The 19174-nt window shown below is 46.1% G+C and overlaps 2 protein-coding genes and 1 pseudogene across 2 annotated transcripts; all 3 read left to right on the top strand.

The window, feature by feature from the left end:
• Positions 1 to 269: 269 nt before the first annotated feature.
• LOC134560136 (solute carrier family 2, facilitated glucose transporter member 11-like) lies at positions 270 to 8249 on the top strand. Its single transcript, XM_063415779.1, has 12 exons — positions 270 to 296; positions 1250 to 1348; positions 1786 to 1946; positions 3513 to 3637; positions 3880 to 4009; positions 4576 to 4724; positions 5598 to 5785; positions 5934 to 6044; positions 6551 to 6652; positions 6808 to 6883; positions 7584 to 7711; positions 8043 to 8249. Exons 1-12 carry the CDS (start codon positions 273 to 275, stop codon positions 8247 to 8249), a joined length of 1500 nt encoding a protein of 499 aa, XP_063271849.1. The 5' UTR covers positions 270 to 272.
• A 1263-nt stretch (positions 8250 to 9512) lies between these two features.
• LOC134560411 (macrophage migration inhibitory factor-like) lies at positions 9513 to 15945 on the top strand (annotated as a pseudogene).
• A 146-nt stretch (positions 15946 to 16091) lies between these two features.
• MIF (macrophage migration inhibitory factor) lies at positions 16092 to 18506 on the top strand. Its single transcript, XM_063416102.1, has 3 exons — positions 16092 to 16321; positions 17270 to 17442; positions 18240 to 18506. The coding sequence occupies exons 1-3, from the start codon at positions 16214 to 16216 to the stop codon at positions 18304 to 18306; spliced, it is 348 nt and encodes a 115-aa protein (XP_063272172.1). The 5' UTR covers positions 16092 to 16213; the 3' UTR covers positions 18307 to 18506.
• The last annotated feature ends 668 nt before the right edge of the window (positions 18507 to 19174 follow it).

Genomic DNA, 19174 nt, shown 5'->3' with positions numbered 1-19174 from the left:
GGTCCTCTGTCCCCCTAGCAGGACACAGAGTTCATGAGGTATATAGGTTCTGCAAGGGACACCTTCCTGTTTACTTGGGCTAGACGTAAACGTTGGTTGAAATATTTAATCCAACAATCCTAAACTTTGTACGACAGCTGGAATATGTGTAATTAACTCATAAACCTCTGAAGTAAAATTTAACTTCAGTAACATGGGACTAGTTCACTGACACTGCTGCTGTCTGATGTGAGCATTTGGCTCCTTTGGAAGAACCAGCTCGTGCACAGGAGATGGCTGCCTTCTTCTCCAACCTGGTGAGTACCTGCTCACATCTCCTCAAGCACCTGACTTACAGAAGACAAAGATAACATAGTACTAGAGCTTCAGGTTATTTAAAGAGTTTAAATTTCTTTGTTACAGAAACCATCTTTCTGTGTTTAAATCACAAAGAACAATGGGGCTTGGGGCCATGAAGATCCTGTTGTATTGTCTTCTCTATGCAACAAGAGAAATGAAATAAATGAAATGAAATGAAATGAAATGAAATGAAATGAAATGAAATGAAATGAAATGAAAGTCTAACAACTGTTCTGGCTCTTCCAGCATTGACTATGATACTTTACTTTGTCTTCTAAATTGCTGAACACAATACTGAGTATTAAGCACTGTGATTACTTCCCAAAATAATGAATATGGTAATGGTACAGCAAAAAATGGTAATATGGTAATGGTACAGCTAAGAAATCATGACATAAACTTTTAAATAAATTATTTTCTTCACTTCATTAAAAGATAATTAATATAATGCATCAAAATTTTCCATAATCTTAAAAAGTGAAGAAGTGATATGTCTCATCATACATTATGGTTTGGTGCATGTTGGTTGCTGTTGATTGCACACAGGGAAAAGGATTCCCTCTTCCCCAGGTCCAGGACTGCCACCTTTATCCAGCCAACCTGTCAGATGTTGCTGGCACACAGTGAGAGTTGCACTGTCAGGAGTATCTTTTCAAACTCCTTTTCCTTCTTGCACACAGAGTGATGGATTATCACCCTCACACCCATGTTGTTTGCTCTGGCACTGTGGCTGATGGTTGCACTTTGGCAGCAGATTAGAGGGATTTTGAAAAATGTTTAAATTCAAAAGGATCTGAAGTGGACAAAGAGGAAGGACCAGTGTGGCTACTCTGGCCTTTGTTACTACTACTACTCTGCATAAAACTAGAGTAGTGAGAAGCTGATGGAGCATTTTATTTTTGCTTTGCAGGTTCAGTTCCGGGGACTACTTCAAATGATCTTAGTGCTGGGAATTGGTGGTAGCTTCCCATATGGATTCCACATTTCTGTCATCAACTATCCTTCTGTGGTAAGCAGCCATCTCTCTGAGGCTCAAAACACAAAGGTGTTTTCTGAGCCCTCTCTTCTCCCATAAATCCCAAATTTACTGAGCATTCAGCTGGGATGTCTAGGCCTTTTCTTCAGCTAATAGTAACATCACATGTGTAGAGAACTTTTCCTCCTTTAAGGAGCTGGATAGTATTTTCTGTTTTAAATAAGCTCTTGCCATGTATTGTACAAGCCTCCAAAGGAGGACACAAAATGAGCTCTCAGCATGCTCACTGGGAAGTTTCCTGATTGATGCAGACTTAAAGAATTTGCAGTGTGATCTCAATGAACTTGTTTTACTACAAAAAGTCTCAAATAAATCTAATATGAGAACCACAGGTTTGACCTGAAGTACAACAGCGAAATGTGAAGGGATCTTACACCCATTATCCAGGCAAATCTCATTTTATTTTTCAGCACATCAGGAAGTTTATTAATGAAACCTGGATAGAGCGACACGGCTCTCCCCTCCATCCTGAGACAATCATGCTGTTGTGGTCCTTCATTGTGTCTGTTTATGGGATAGGAGGATTCCTGGGAAGCCTCTGCTGTGGCTACCTGACTACAAAATATAGGAAGTAAGTGCTTCTTGTAACAGCTCAGCAGCCAGAAAGTACAGGGAAATACCAAGGTGGACAAATCAGTCCCTTCTTTTTGGTTGAAGCAGCCTGGTTGAAGACAATTGATTTGGTTTCCTGGCACATCCACTTTGTCCAAGCACCTTTCTGTCCTATTTATGTGCCCTCCCCAGGGAACTGTTCTGTAAGGGCTGCAGTCATCATCCCATCACGGGTCAGTGCCTCTGGGAGAAGTGGCATAGGATCACATTCTCTTCAAGGTCCCCTATCACTCTCATAAAGATCTCCCAAGCTTTACAAACTCCAGTAAAGGAGCTGTGTGTCTTGTGTTTTAAAGCATTATATGCAGTTACTCAAACACCTGGAAAATATCCTTATGTGGCAAAGAAGAGTCAGATTTCCATTTAAATACACTCATTTTGGGGTGGTGACATTACATTAAATATTCAGATCTAATCCAGTGAAAATATGGAGAGAGGAGAAAAAAAATGCTTGTAATTTCACAGTAAAGATATAATCAGCACCAAAACAAATGTCCAAGAGACATCTCTGTTCTTGGCAATCCATTTTACTGAAAGTCAATTCCAAACTCTCTTTGCCACTGGACAGATAGTGGCAAAGTAGGAGGAAGGATCCCTCACCAGTCTGGTCTGTTCTCGGTGCCTTGTGTGTAACACCACTGATTTCATTTGCAGAGAAATTGCCAAACATATCCTCTTGATGTGACCCACTTAAAGATCTGCTCCACAACACACTGACCCAGGGGCCCCTCCTTTGGGTCTCAACAAACCATCTTAGCCTGCTGCAATTCTGTTCTTTCCTAACAGGTAAGTGCCCCCAAGAAATTTCTTGTGGGACACTGCCTCATCCCACACGCTGAGAGTCTCCCAAGCCTGGAAACAAGATCGTGCACCTCTCCCGTGGGTTATGTCACATGTGGTGCCCTAATTACTGAATCACAGCCTAAACACAGAGTCTCTGTGCTCCTTCATGTGTGCAAGGGGGCTCTTGTCTAAGGGTCACAGCAAAACATCTGAGTGCCAAAGGCTTTGAGCCTGGGACACCAGGGTGGTGAACACACCAGCCTGATTCTCACAGTGACTTTTGAAATGAAATATGCCTCTAAAAAACTCCATCTGCCATCTCAGATCACGCATTTAGCCAAGAGTGTCTTTAGTAGGAGCAATTCTAGAATGGGACCTGTGGACTCAGACTATTTCTGGGGAACAACCTGACATTTTATAAAAACTTATAGCAGTCTAAAAATCTTGGTGACAAACTGGGCCAGTTCTTCAATCTTTTTCCCTACTTGTACTGTCGAAATGCTGACAAAGAGTTCCAACTGTTTAAATTCTAACCTAAAAAAAATATTACTTCAAATCTAACAGATCCTCAAATTTTAAAGAACCATTTTGACTATCCAAAGGCAAAATTATTTCAGCCATTCCTCAAAACAGTAGGAATGGCTGTACCATTGCTTCCTGCCATAGCAAGAGTAGTCAAAAGAGTACAAGAGGTTCTCATTTCACACTAAATCCTCAAGGTTTTTTTTTCTTGTTCCCCTAGGAAAAAGTGCCAGATGTTCACCAACCTGATCATGTTGGTAGCTGCCCTTTTCATGGCCCTCAGTAAAACAGCCAAATCCTTTGAGATGATTCTGGTTGGGCGCTTTCTCTATGGCATTGGCTCAGGTACGTCACCATGGCCTGCAGGCCTGCACTTGCTGTCCTGGGGTTGTCTCTACAGCCACCCTTGAAAAATGATTTTTAAACCAAATACACCAGGCACGTAATAAAAGTGAAAGATATCATCTCTTTTGCAAGAAATTGTAATCTAAATACCAGAGTGAATGGAAACAATGTAAGAGAGGATGGTCAAAAAGTTAAGCTTTTCTAAATATTTTAACTGTTATTTATCCTCTTGTATGTTCAAGGTTTTTCTCTCAATATACATCCTCAGTATGTAGGAGAGATTTCACCCAAGAAGTTGCGTGGGTTTACCAACTCTACTGTTGCTGTTTTTCTGACCCTGGGAAAACTCACAGGACAGGTTGTTGGACTACGGTAAATTCTCCAATTTTTCTATCAGGTTACATTAAAACTAGAAATGTTTCTATAACTTTACCCTCTCACCTAGTCAGTGACTGAGAAACACTCTCTTCCTCCCCAAAACATGCCTTAGCTTATGCCAGAAGAAAAATATTGATTGTATTTGAGGAAAATATAGTTTTAAATATACAAGGCAGAAAAAGATTTTCTCATAATCTGATTTCTTCTTATTGCCACACTCTTTGTACTAGGAGACTTCTGCTTCAAAATTTAGTGTACTTGCGTGGAAAGTCCTAGCAAGATGCTTTGCTCTTGTGGTCAAGCAGTGGTCAAATGAGTCTCATCAGCTTTCTGACATTATACTGGGTTCCAAGGATATTCAGAAAGATTTTCAAAATATCAGATAAGCCCTTTAAAATAAATTGTTAGAAATGAAAATAGCCAAATTTATGAAATTTGCCAAATTAAAATTCAGGGGTTAACTCCAGTGAACCCTTGAATGGAATCTGAGCAATCTTTATCACTCAGAAAAACTTCCTGACGTTATTTCAGCATAATTTTGTTTCACATACACTTTCCAGGGAGATTTTAGGAAGCGAAGCTTTGTGGCCATGGTTGTTAGCATCTAGTGGACTTTCAGCATTGGTTCAACTGGTTACCCTCCCATTTTTCCCTGATTCACCATCCTACCTCCTGATACAGAAGGGTAATGAGGAAGCCTGCAGGAAAGGTAGAGTGTCTGCTTTCCTCACTTACTTCCCTTCATGTGCTGTGTCCCAGTGAGAGCCTCTGCAGAGGACGAGGCAGAGCTGTGCTGCACAGTGCAGGGCCGTGGAGCACAGGCAGTTTCACACACAACAGCTGAAGTACCCATGGCAGTGTCTGCATTAACCTGGGCTCACTCAGCCTCATTCCGTCCATGAAGACAAGAAACACAGATGTGTATCAGCATATCTAACATTTCCCACCTTGGTGGGCACTGCTTTATTTCTTTAAAGGAAATGCTTCATGCAGCTGCCCCTTTTTGTATTATTAAATAAAAAGTACTCAAATATTTCCTTTGTTTACAGTTAAGTAAACTCCACATTAGAAAGCTGGGCTGTACTGACAACAAGACAGGAAAAATCCTTCCAAATGCCCACTGCCCCTGCAGCAACCTGATGGCAGAGGCAGCACCAGCACAATGGACAGGAGTTACATTCCCCTGTGGGAATGGTTTTTCCTTCCTCAGGGACCCCTAGAGCTTGTGCCATATAGTTTGACCCTTCCTTCCCTTTCTGACCCCATTGGCTGGGTGCCAACTTGCCCCACCCTCACAAGTGCTGAGAAAAGACCCTGTTCCCCTGTGCACACCCTCTTTTCCCCTGGAGACCACCTGGAATAAACATCTTACTGCAGCTAAGGGTGAAAGCCTCTTTTGAGTCCTTTTTCTTGTCTTTTGATATATTCCTCCAGGGCCTGAAAAGGACTGAGCTATCTTAGACCCTTGAAGGTAATAAAAAGAAGATTTATTATCAGACAGGCAGCATAAAGGCTTTAATGCAACCATTCCTGGTGGGGCTACCCTGGCAGGATAATCCCCTTCCCTCTTTCTCCCCTACAGCCATCAGGAAGCTCTGGGGGGAAGGAGACCACCAAGGAGAGATTGATGACATCATGAAGGAGAAGGGTGCGATGGCGAGCACGAAAACCTTGCGTGTCCTTGAAGTGATAAAGGAGCGATCTCTGCGCTGGCAGCTTTACATTCTGATGACTGTCATGACCACCTTGCAGCTCTGTGGGATCAATGCAGTTGAGTGCTCTCTTTATCCCCAGGACAAGAGACAACACTAGGCAGCATTACAAACCTCTCCAAGTCAATGGTATTAAACCAGCTTAGAATTGTATCTCAAATGCAACACTTTTTTCCACAGGTTAATTTCCTCTTTGCATTTTTCAGATATACTTCTATTCTTTTGAAGTATTCCACACAGCCAAGTTTGAGGAATACCTTATCCCATACGTATCCCTGGGAGTTGGGTTGTGTGAGTGCTTATCCTCTATACTGTGTGTAAGTCTTTTCAGATTTGAGTTTGAAGGAAAAATTTAATGTGGTCAACAACTATGCTTTTCCTTTCTTATGACTGGGCTCTGGGAAATTTTGCATAACCTAAGCCACATCTTGCTGCTTCTGCAAAACCACAGGCATGATACAAATAAGTTTTTTCCCCCAAATATTTGCATGAGTGTCTTTAGACTCACTTTTTTCTACAAAATAATAATTTTCTGGTGTTCTGGATTAGATGTGTGTACGTTTGTGTGCACAATTTGACATATGACAGCATGCAGGAGAGAGAGCTGTCTAATAACATCTTAGGATTGACTAATAAACACAGCTTAATTAATAATGAATTAGTTTTGAATAAACTAATCAAATCTATTAGAAACTAAGAAACTGTCAACTGACACTGATTTATGGCTATTATTTAGACAAGTCTTCTGCTCTCCTCTCTGGAGAGAGTAGGAAGTATTTCCCTCGAGAACTGGGGTGTGTGATCCCTGTTTTCTGCTTTCCAGAGCACCCTCATAGACCGGTTTGGGCGCAAGGTGCTGCTCTGGGGTGGATACTCGCTGATGGGTTCTGTGCTGGCGCTGCTCACCATGACCCTGTCACTGCAGGTACAGAGGCAGCAGCCTCCTGGCCACTTCCCAGCCCACCAATCTGCTCTTAGCTTGCAGAAGATGTAGAAAAGCTTCAGTCAGTGGCAGGAAATAGAGCTCTGCTCTTCTGTCGTGTGTCTAATGGTTTGATGTCACTGTTTTCTCCCTTTCAGCATCGGTTTTTCTGGATGCATTACTTCAGTGTTATCCTGATCTTTCTGTTCGTTGTCTTCTATGGAATTGGACCATGTAAGTACATCAGTGGTTATGCTGGGAGGAGATTTGGTGTTGTATTGGTTGGCAACACGGTTGGCAGAGGAAAAACAGGCTGGTGCCTTGCTATAAAGTTGTGGGAGTTAAGGAGGGAAGGGCAGACACATACAAGAGGGAGACAAGAAAAGGATACAGACACCTCAATTTTTATTGCTGATCACATGATCTAAATAATTTAGAACAGTATCATCTTCTCCAGAGGGTGTGAGATAGAAATTTCAAAGCAATTTCTGAATTAATCAGCTAAAACCAGGATTGTAGGCATTGCCAGGTATGTTACAGTAATCATCTTCAATAATTTAACAAGTTAAGCTTATGCCTACCTACATGCTCCAGGTGGAAGTGGCCACAGCAGCCAAAAGGGAGGCTGGTTTGATAAACCACTGCACCAGTAACAACTACCAGTGCACAGATCCACTGATACCAGAAATAGGATTCCAGTACATACAAGAGGAACCTACATTAACTGCTGGATTCCATTTCTGGAATCAAGGTCTTTCACTCTCATAGCAGAGGCCACCTATCAACAGGTCACCTATTTTGCCTGTCTGTCACCTATTCTGCCTGTCTGTCACTATTCTGCCTGTCTGTCATCTCTGCCACTGCCATTGGGAGGAGCTTCAGAAGAAGCAAGGAAACAAATAAACCTGGTGTGTGTTTGGCTTTGCTTTTTCAGCTGGAGCCACCATATCTGTGATGGTTGAAATCTTCAGCCAGTCATACAGACCATCAGCCTTTCTGATTGTTGGCTGCATCAACTGGATGGGACTGTTCGTACTTGGGATGATTTTCCCAGTGATTGTTGTAAGTGACTCTCACAGGATCCCTCTTTCCAGGCTAATCTATTTCTGAATGCTGACAAGGGGCAAAATAATAGCAATAAATTGCAGTGACATGCAAAGCTTAGCCCTGTGTCCAAACACCAAGCCTGCTCAGCAATTCCCCAGGCTTGTCAAGGAGCAGCAGTCGGACTCAGGTCAAACATGGCCAGTGGAAACTCCTGGTCTGATACCCGTCCTGGATTGTGTATTGAGCACACCTCTGAATTTGACAAGACACAGGCTTGCACTAAAGGGTAGGGAAATGGAAATGAGTTTCTTATTTCCCTTACATTGTCTTGCATTTCTGCTTGCAGGATAACCTTGGACCCTTCTGCTTCCTTATCTTTTTGGGTATCCTTGCTTTATCAGCAATTTTCATCTACCTGTATCTTCCTGAGACTAAGGGAAAGTCAATCATGGAAATAAAAGCAGAATTCAACAAGCTAAACTTTGGGAAAAAAGAAACCTCTGTCACTGAAAATAACTTTCCTAAGGAACAGTTGTCTTGCACCAAGCTCTGAATGTTCAGAGAAGAAATTTGCATCTCTTAGAAAAGACAGGAAATAATGTTGCAATAGAACTAAAAAGGAAACATTAAAAACAGACTGCAAGCTCTTCTGTCTCATTTACTTTTTTTTTTTAAGATAGATATGAAACTCATTATTCTAGAGTAACAGTACCTCATAAGCAGGAACCTGCTGGCAAACAGCTCAGAGAAGTGTATCAGAAATACAAAAGAAAAGTGAAATTTTTTAAGAAGACGAACTGAGGTAAAGAATGATTAAGAAAGCTCAATGACCAACAGTCATGAGGCTGGGGAAACACAGAAGTCCAAAGTATTTGTCTGACAGGCACACAGAGGAATAGCTAAATACGTGGTTTAGGGTGACCCAAGCAGATACAGATTAAAAACACCTCAAAGTCAGCAAACAGGTTTCAGCATGACAGAAGAAAAAAGTATTGAAAGTGAAAATTGCTGTGCAACAGTCCTGGAGATGTAACAGCAACCTGAGTGCAAAACTTCCTGGTACCTCTAGGCAGGGAGAAGGACCTGCTAACCTGAGATATTTTTTCATGCAAAAGAAGTAAAATGACTGCTCTAAAATAAAGCAGACTCTGGGGAGCATCTCTGGTGTCTAAGGAACTGATTTTCAACCTGGTGCATCAGCTTCTGGGAATTACATCAGATGTTTTCACAGAAGAAAGAGTTTGTTTTGGAAATGTTTTTCTTGTTATGTAAGCAAGCTGGGAATAACGACTGATTATTGTACCCAGCAGTAAAAATAGGCTGTGAAGATCATTGGAGGTAGCCTAAGTTTTTCCAAGTGACCAATAACAAGTATAGGATGACTTGTAATTAAACACTTTGGATCATGCCACCTTCTTTCCTTGAACCACTAAAGAAAAAACCAATATCACAAACTAGATCTCCTCTCCTTACAGATAGAGGTCTCACTTGGGTTTGTTTTTAACACTTTGACTTAGGAAACATACCCTGAAAAGGCTTTTTGTAAACCAGATTTTATTTCTGGGGTTTTTTTTGGGTTTTCATTATTTTCAGAATGCATACAGGAAACACAATCCACAGACGTGGGCTGTAAATGAACACTGACACAGTAATTTCATCTCCTGACTTTTTATTTGCTGACTTTTTACAGCAAGGGAGCTACAGTGAAGGAACTAATTTAAAATCAACATACACCACAATCATAGAATGGGTTGGGTTGGAAGGGACCTCAAAGATCACCTAGTTCCACCCCTCTGCCATGGGCAGGGATGCCACCATGGAGGTCAGGTTGCTCAGGGCCCAGTCAGTCTGACCTTGAACACAATCAGCTTCAGCACCCTCCTACAGAAGTTTTCACCATTAAAAAATTTTGCTTCAACTACACCGTTCAATACAAGCATTTAGTGGAAGCTGTAGAAAGCTCTCCCTCTTTTCTGCTGCCTGGAGAAAATGGAGTGAGTAGAGAAGCTTTTCACTCAGAAACTACTGGGCTACAGACACCCATTACTTTTAACATGGAGATTGTCAAACCATTTATTTTATCCCCATCAGCATTTTCTGCTTTCCCCACACATCTTACTGTGAACACTCCCTATCAAATGCTGTACAATCCCTCTAAATCACTTCTCTCATGTGAGGCTCCTCTGGGCAGCAGAGAGAGCTGATCCCAGCCTCGCCACACGCTCCCTCCACTCTGGATAAAAGCTCTCCTGTCACAAAGCCTGTGGATTTCCTATCTCTCGGAGTTATGACTGTTATGGAGCTATTTGCACAACAAAGAGCAAGTTGAAAACAAGCCTCTCTGAGCATGTAGACTCCATCACCACAGCGGAAAACCAAGAGCCTGGATTTAAGGCATCTTTGTCATGACTCAGTCATGGCTCAGGAAAAGTCTGCACAACATGTGTCACCGCAGGTTTTCTGTTATGGTCTGTTCCACAGAGAGAGTTTCAGACCTCACAACTGAATAATTCATCCAATTTTTAAAAAATAATTACTAGAATTGCGTAAAAGCGTACATTACAACCTACACTCAGTCTCTGAAACATTTGCTTTTTCACTGGTTTCATGATAGGGCTGTATCCAAATACGAGGTGTGATTTTGGATGCTTTGGTTTCCAGAGTGCAAAAGCAGGTTCCTTTGCAGGCCAGTGCATTGGCTGTCTGTGTTAGCAGCCTGCAGATGGCACATTCAGCCTCACCTCTCCTGAGACACTCCCACCCCTCTCAATGCACCTGCTGCAGGTGTCACTGGCTATTTAGAGGCACAGTGGGCTGAGCCAGCTCATGGGTGAGTTAGAAATAGAGCTGAGAACAAGGTGAGCTCAGAAGAAACCTGCTTGTGACCCAAAGGTGCCTAAATTCATTGTTAACACAAATATAAACAAGGATAAAGTTCCAGAATCTGTTGGGTGAGCAGGGGAGCTCACCCAACAGTTAACAAAAGCATTGAGCAAACCAGCACAGGTAAGTCCATTTGCTGAAATGTTTTCTATCTTTAGTCAGCTGTGCCTATGCAATGAGCTATTTCTGAGTGATAGCCTTGATAAATTAATTTAGCTAATGACTCACCAGTATTTGCAGTCTTCTCTCTGGGAGAATATCAAATACTTGTTCACTGTAAGTCAGTTTTATTGCGATCTCAAACCCCTGGAGTTTTCAAACTGGCTTTGTGTAGGATGGTATTGCATGTGGTTATCTGTGTACATGAAGACACTGGATGTCTGTGGGTATGTGCCCACAGGTACCTGTGGATAGCTCTCAAGAATTTGGCTGACTGAAAAGCAAACACCCTCCACTTCCTTGCTGAGTCCTGTTGAGTAAGTGCCTGCTATTTGCCACCAAATTGCCTGTAGCCTGGTGGTTACTGTTGAAGTAAAAAAATTTATTTATTCAGCTTGCTTGGACATCTGGCAAAAATATCTGTGTGTCATCCTGCTATTTGTAGTCAAAACACCAGAGTAAAGGCTGCCTGCTGGTTTCACTACCAGACTGGAGGGGTTTTACCTGCCAAGACATATGGCAGCATGCTACTGAGGTGAGGTCCTGAAAAACTGGTATTGAGGGTCTTATAAGGATTTATAAGGCTATTGGTTTCTTAATACTGGCTGGTCACTAGTCACCGTATCTGTTGTTTACTCAAGATTGTTCAATATGAAAAATGAAAAGAAAATTTCTCTATGGAGCTGTAAACTTCCTAACATGAGCTACACCTCAGTTGCTGTAGCAGCAGTAACTTCAGTGGATTGGCTATGGATCTGTAGCCACTTGTTTAAGCACCCTTTGTGCATCTTCACGAGCCCATCTTCAGAAAATCTTTATTTTGCTTTGGGAGTGATGCTTTGAAACTGCAGAAAGAATGAAGCTTTGGTTTAGAAAGGGCTTTGAGGGCTCCCCAGCAAACCTCTCTCTATGCACTGAGACACCTGAACACATCAAATTCTTGTGTAAAATTGATGTGTTCTACCCCTCTTTAAAAAAAAAGCGAATTTTTATCAGTCCAGCAAACAAGTACTTGCAGTTGGGGGGGCAAGGGGTGTGTCTTGCATAACAGCTTCTGAATAGAAAGCTAGAGGCCATGGCTGGGACGCAGCTGGAACAGGTCTGTGCAGCTGTGTGGCAGGGATATGTAAGGGGACTTAGATATATACAGGGAATAACAAAGAGATTCTTCTGAAGAGAACATACAAGCTCTTCGTGACAGAGGAGGCAATAGGAAAGGGAGAGTCTCTTAGTTATAACACAGAAAGAAGGAAAGGATTAGGGTGGGCTGGAATGCAGAGCTTTCCTCTCACAGGAAACTGCATCATTTGGGAAAAATAGGGATTTTTTAATCAAATAGGGCTTTTTCCTACTGGAAGAACTGTTCCAAATATTTTCAAATTGCTTGAAGAAGAAAATAATGCTGATTAATACTTGAACTCGATTTTTGTTTTAACAGTGATAACTTGCTTCCTGGGTAGATGTTAAAGGCATGGAGGTACCTACATTTGGCATAAAGTCCAGAGCACATGGTGTCCAGACAGGGGAGAACAGGGCCAAGCCAGAGGTACCTCAGCAGGATCTCCTTGGCTTATCCTGTACTGCTGTGGTCTGATGCACCTCACACCCAAACAAACTGCGAGTGATGGCCAAGACTAATTACCCAGACAACTCCTGGTACTCAGGCTAGCTTGTTTTACCAAGAGGGTTAATTGCTGCCGAGTTCCAATGATGCGCTGCTAATAAACGTGGGTAAGAACAGCACAGACCAGATGAATGCCAGGGGAACTGATCCCCAGATTCCCCAGTGTGTGGATCTGACACTGTGTATTAGCAGCAGGGAAAATCGCGGGCTGGCCATTAATATTAACATAGATACTTTCTTCTGTGTTTCCTGATATCAAGAACAAAAGTAGGATTAGGCTGTATTTTGTTTAATGAGGGGGATGTTGATTTAGGCCTCTGCTGTGTCAGTTCACATTTACCTCAGCAGGAAAGACTGCAGCAGGAGCCAGTGAGGTGCAAAATCCCTCTGGAACGCAATGGTGCAGCAGTACCACTGCACACCCCCCTCGCCCCTGACCTTCCCACACACACAGGGAGAGCCTGGGGGCTCGGAGGAGGTGCTGGAGATACCACAGGTCACTGAGCTCCTGGGGCACCTGGACTAGGAAACCTAAAAACTGTGGAGTCTTTGTACTGGCCTTTGACACAGCAGTGGCTATCTTGGAGTACAATGCAAATGTAGACACCAACAAATAGACACCAACAAATGAAAGCCTTGCATATGAAAAACATGCACTTATTTTCACTGCAGTTTAGGTACATAAATGCCTTCCTGGATTTTCAAAACTTTTCTTAGTACGGCAAAGAAAATAACATTCATTTTCTTCTTCCAACAGTACCTAGCAATACAAATCTCTCCTGATCGTGTGATGTCCTTTGGTGGCTCCACAGACCCTTGTGCTATATGCTTTCTCTACAGCTTTGGAAAGATAGGGGAGCAGGAGAACAAGGTCTGCTCCAAACTGCTTTGTGAGCTGCTGAACAAAGAGCTGAAAATACCATCTGACAGGTGAGCTCATACAGCAACTTGTCTGACATGACTTTCCACAGATTGTTAAAACTGTTCATCCCAGGCTGGTCCTTTGGCGTTCTCTATTAATGTGCTGATTGAAGAGGTTAAATGCCAGCTCAGATGAGCAACTCCCCAGCTATAAAGAAAAACAGAGCCACTGCATGAGCTGCAATGCTGATGATCAGAAGGTGCAGAATTCCTTGGTTAAAACGATGTAGGTTCAGGCATTGTATGTACCCACAGATACCATGTGCAAAAGACCAGGTACAGACACAGTAATTTGACCACTAGGAACTCCAGAATGCAAGTAGATGAGGCATTAAAAGGGGCAGGAGGAAGGGAGTGTAAGGCCCGAGAAGGACAAAGCCCCAGGGGAGTCTGCAGCGTGGCTGTGTCCTGTGCAGGAGCAGCCTGAGCAGCCTGCGGCCCTCTGTTAACAATGCCTGTCCTCCCTCCCAGAACCTACAGCAGCTTCTTTGACATCAGTCCAGCAGTGTAGGCTGCAATAACATCACCTTCGCTTGAGGTGCCCTGGGGAAACCACAGCTTATTCCTGACCCCTCACCGTGCTTTGAGAACTGCAGTTCAGGTCACCTTCTGGCATCTGCCAGATGCAAAAGGCATTGGTACCTTAGTTGCTACTACCTACTGCTGTTTAACATCTCTTCTGCTGCTTAAATAAAAATGCAGCAGAAACCTTATGACTGGGACCTCCTCGTTATTCTGGGAAGATCTGTAGTTGAGATGGAGGGTGCCTTCTCAAAATACTCTTAACAGGAGCTTTTCTTTCAAAGAAAGTTTAGTCATATATGAAAATGAACACTCTTATTGCCTTTGCCCTGCCCATGCTCAAGAGCCAAATTTCAAGAAGTGATAAATATATCTTGACCTGGTTTCAAGATAGATTTAAGTTAATAGATGTGGCTACAATGTTGCACATGGACCTCCCTTCAAAAGGAGCTAGGACATGATTACCTCTCACTTAAAAGGGATGGATTGCAGGCCTGTCCTCTTTTGGCCTAACACTACAGAGATATCTAGCTGAGTAGCAGAAAAACTTGTGCTGTGAGTCTGCCAGGGCTCAGCACAGGCAGAGGGAGCGAGTGGAAAAAACCACTGTTCGCTGCTGTGCCCTCCCCTTTTCATCCATTGAACAATTTGTAGTGACAGCAAAGATTAGAGCACAGCTCAGAATGAGGCAGAGGCACAGCAAGCTGCAGTAAGCCATTCCTAGGGACTGAAGTGGTGAATTAATTATGAAAGGAAGATTTGCATACAAATATTTATTATTTAAGCCCTTGGTCAGATAAGATCATTTGCTTCCAAAGTAAAATAAAAGATTGAGTAGAGATGTTTCCTGAAATTCTATAGTTAAATGTACTGTGAGTTTTTCTGGAAGAGCAAACCTTATCACACCCCTGTTCTCAACTCTATTGTTAACATCCCTTTGTGTCCCTACCACAGCTTTGCTTTGCAGCCATAGACTTTAAATACAGACCTGCGCCTCAAACAACAAAAATGCTTTGTTGGGATAACAGATGGAAGCTGCTTTGGTGAAAGCTTCTTTCTTAGTCAGGGAGGCAAAAGAGAATGAAATTGCAGATATCTCTCCATTGTGTGGCAGCATAGCCAGGGGCTGCCACTCTGGGCCTGCCAGGCCACAGGGCAAACACACCAGTGGTGACATTGCTCTCAAGCTTTTCTCTCTGCACAGGTAGAATTCCCACCCCACCTCCATCAACAAATCTGGGAGGCAGGAGGGTGAGAGGAATAAGTGGGACTGTGCAACGGCAGGGAGCTGAGGATATCAAAGGGAGGAAACTTAATCAGTTCTTAGTGGCCGTCCTTAAGCACTGTTAATCACTAGCAAAGGAAGTGCTCCAGTTCTCAGCATTATAACCTGTGTCACCCCAATGCACTCCCGTATGACACCATCCCTTACTCCTCGTTCAGGGCCACGAGTGTTCACATATGTACCATGTATGTCTGGGCAGGCTTTCTAGCAGCGGCAGTGCAGGATTGCTGTGTGTGAGATGTCTGGGTGGAGAGGGCTGCGGGCCTGATCCTCTTTAGCCTTCCTGTGAGTCATTTCGTGCAGCGGAGCAGCGCTGCCGCCGTCGGGGCAGGCAGGAGTCAGCGCGGGGAACCGTGCCCTGGCAGCCTACGTGCATCGTCTCACACAGCCCAGCACACGGCTCGGCCCCGCTGCCCCTCGCCTCCCGACAGGCGCGACAGTTCATTCCTAAGCCAAACAAAATTCATTCCTGCCTTTTTTCAGCAGAGAAATATCATGTGAAAATGGAGAGGCTGAGGAGGAATAGGTAATTTTAATTAATATAGCAGCAAGGCAGGCGTTTCTGCTTACACCGAACTAAAGCTGTACACACAGCTAAAGCAAACTCGCTACAACTGTTACTTTATTTTGCAAAAGAAAACAAGCCTCGGAGCCAGGGCAAGTATCTCTTTTTGCCACCGCCCAGCTGTAGCCTATATCCCTCTCTGGCCCTGATCCCGCAGAAACCAGTCCGAGTGCTACAGGGGTAATATCACATGCGCTGATACCGGGTTATGTATGAGCTGCCCAGCGCGCCCGGACCCCGTTCTAGAAAGCAGCCTGCAACAAACGCTCAAAAAATGTTCAGCGGCAGTAACAAAGCCAAGGAATAAGGGCAGAGCCCTCCGGCCGAGAGCCCGCCGCGGGAGGGGTCTGCACGCCGGGCCGGGGCTGCAGACCCCACGGCTGCTGTGTGCGTGTGTCCCCGCCCCGCTCCCTCCCCTCCCAGCCGGGCGGGGCCGCTGCACGTCCGGGCCGGCCCCGCGCATTAAAAGCGCCGCTGACGCCTCCTCGCTCCACTGTGCCGGTCCCGCCGCTCGGTTACGCTCCCGTCGCCGGCCCCGCCGCCCCCGCCGCCGCCACCATGCCCATGTTCGCCATCTATACCAATGTCTGCAAGGACGCCGTGCCCGACAACCTCTTGGGCGACCTCACCCAGCAGCTGGCCAAGGCCACTGGCAAGCCCGCGCAGGTGAGGGCGGGCGGCAGGGCCGGCCCGCGGCGGGAGCGGGGCGAGCACGTGTGCGGCGGGGCCCGGCGGGAGGGGCGGCGGCGGAGCGGCCCCGGGGCACCCTCGTTCCCCGGGGCATCTCCGCTCCCCGGGGCATCTCCGCTCCCCGGGGCATCTCCGCTCCCCGGGGCATCTCCGCTCCCCGGGACGGCCGGGCCGCGCCGCCGAGGGAGCAGCTGCGGCAGCACAGCGCGGCGGCGGCCCCGCTGCTCCGCAGGAAGGAGCCTGTACCCCTGTGCCCGTTCCGCCCCGCGGCGCCGAGTGTTCCGATGCCCGGCCCTGCCTGCAGCAGCAGCCGGGCCTGCAGGAGCGCGGCGCTCACGTAGCCGGGGATGCGCTGCGCCTGTGCTGGCGGTCGCGATCCGAGCGGCGGAGCTGCGCAGTGGCACGGAGCCGCCGGGCAGAGGCTCGGAGAGACCGAGCGCTCCGGGCGGCTCCCGGCGGCTCAGCCACCCGACACGGCCCCTCGTGGGCCAGACCGCAGCGCCCCAGGAGCCGGAGCCCGATAAGGCGGAATCGCTGCCCGGCTCTCTGGCAGGCCCTCGGTCCGTGATTTGGGATGCGAGCTGTGGCACGCAGACACGGTTTCTGGGCCTTCACCTCGCTCCGCCCCGCGCGGTGGCCAGGCTGAGGCGGGCGGGGGTGCCTGCCTCGCCGGCGGCTTTGTGCACACATGACCGCGCTCCTAACGCTGAGAGCCGGGCCGGGGGTCCCCGCAGCCCCCAGGGCCGAGCCCCCCGTGGGGACTGCGGGGCCTGAGCCTCCCCTGGGCCTGGGAAGTGCGCAGGGGCCGGCACTGAAGAGCTGCCCGACCCCAATACAACCGCCCTGTTCAGAGCTGGTACCTAAAAGAAATTTTCTTCAGAGGGCAGTTCAGACAGCCTGTAACGGAGTGTTTCCCTCCCACAGTACATAGCTGTGCACATCATACCTGACCAGATGATGTCCTTCGGGGGCTCCACCGATCCCTGCGCACTCTGCAGCCTCTACAGCATCGGCAAAATAGGAGGGCAGCAGAACAAGACTTACACCAAGATGCTGTGTGATCTGATCTCGAAGCACTTGCACGTATCTGCAGACAGGTAAGGCTGGGACACAGTTTAACCGTATCTACCTTGCTTCTGAAACTGCTTTGAAAAGTCTGTTTAAAAAGCCAGGAGTAGGTCCATGTGTTTTGGAAAATACCAAGACATTGCTTGCTGCACTTTCACATCCACATAAGAATTCGGTACTTGCCTCTTTCCCTGGAGAGTCCTCTGTTCAATGGCTTTCTGCTCTGAGAGCAGGAAAAAACACCAGAGCACTGACAAGTTGCCCAGTGTGTGTTTTGCCTCTGGGGAAGCAAGGCTGAAAGCACGAGCAAGGAGCAGTAACAGGCTAGAGCTGAGACACAAAAGTAGAAGCCAGCAGGCTGTTCACAGCTCCCTTGCAGGCTGCAGAGTTCAGGAGAGTGTCTGTGTGCAGCTGTGAAGGATGGGAGGAACCTGGTGCCACCAGAGTTGGAGGGAGACATGAAGGGAGACAGGCCTGAGGGCGTGCTTAACTCTCCAAGGCTGCCAGTCTGTGTGACACGTGTGGCTCAGAAACAGACGGGGTTGATCTCTGGGAATTCTTGACAGGCTGCTAAACAAAAGCTATCTGGTGTCTGGACAGTCCATGACTACAGAAGAATTTGTATTTTAAAAAAAGAGAAAAAGTACAATTTTGAGAACTGAGAAATGCTGACTGTTTAGGGGCTCTACCAGAATTTTTGGTAAAGATGAAGCTTGATGTTTTGTCAAGCAGAAGAATGGGAAGCACTGTCCCCTGTTGTGTTGTCCCGACTTACATAAATGAGTTAATAAGGCTGTTGTTATTTCCTCCTGTGCCTCTTCTGCAGGGTCTACATCAACTACTTTGACATGAATGCTGCCAACGTGGGCTGGAACGGCTCCACCTTTGCATAGAGCTCTCCCGTCTGTCTGAAGAGGCTGTTCCTGGACTCCCCTCACCCTGCCCTGTAGCAGAGACCACGGCACAAACGGCCCCGTGTTGCACTTTGTGCACTCTCACAGATTGATGGCTCCTTGCTAGTGTGTTTAAATATTGCTGCTTCAACATTCCTCTGTTTTCTCTGTGTAGAAAACAAATAAAGATTTAGAAGTAAGCTGTGTGGTGTGGGCTTTGGCAGGTTGGGGATGGAGTTGGGCAATTGCTAACATGTCTGTTTCACTTAAAAAAAAAAAAAGCAAAGCAAAAAAAAAAAAAGCAAACAAAAGGAATGTTTTGGGTTTGCTTGTGTTTCTTAGACACAGTATTCACACTACGGTGGTGGTGCCTGGGACTGGTGCCTGACAGCACTCCAGCGATGTTTTCCTTGATGTAGCTAGGGCTGTAGGTGTGTTCAGGGCTGGTTCTTGCCCTGAGGTTTGTTTTTGGATTGTGTCTGCAATTGCTGCAGCCCTTGGCCCAGCCCTGTGCTTGCTGCTTCAGGGCAGCTTTCCTCTGAGGGTGTGCCACCAAACGAGCAAGGAAGGAGTGTTTTTGCTTGCTGAGGGGAAATGCAGTTATGCACATAGCTTACACTGCCTGCGCCAGGCCCAGGCAGCAGGGATGGCCCTCAGTGCCGTGGAAGCTCTGGAGGGGCCTGCAGCACTGTGGGGAGCTTCAGTGTGCTGTGCCAGCCTGTCCGTCACTGGTGCTGGCCCTTCTCCCAGCCTGTCCCACACTGATGCTGTGCCGTGTCCCACACTGATGCTGTCTCAGCCTGTCCCAACCTGGTGCTCTCCCAGCCCGTCCCTCGCCGGTGCTGTGCTCTCTCCCAGCCCGTCCCTC

Source organism: Prinia subflava, chromosome 19 (assembly GCF_021018805.1).
Source record: "Prinia subflava isolate CZ2003 ecotype Zambia chromosome 19, Cam_Psub_1.2, whole genome shotgun sequence".
NCBI lineage: Eukaryota > Metazoa > Chordata > Aves > Passeriformes > Cisticolidae > Prinia > Prinia subflava.
Note: the sequence above shows the minus strand (reverse complement) of the source record. Positions and strands in the feature narration are given on the sequence as shown.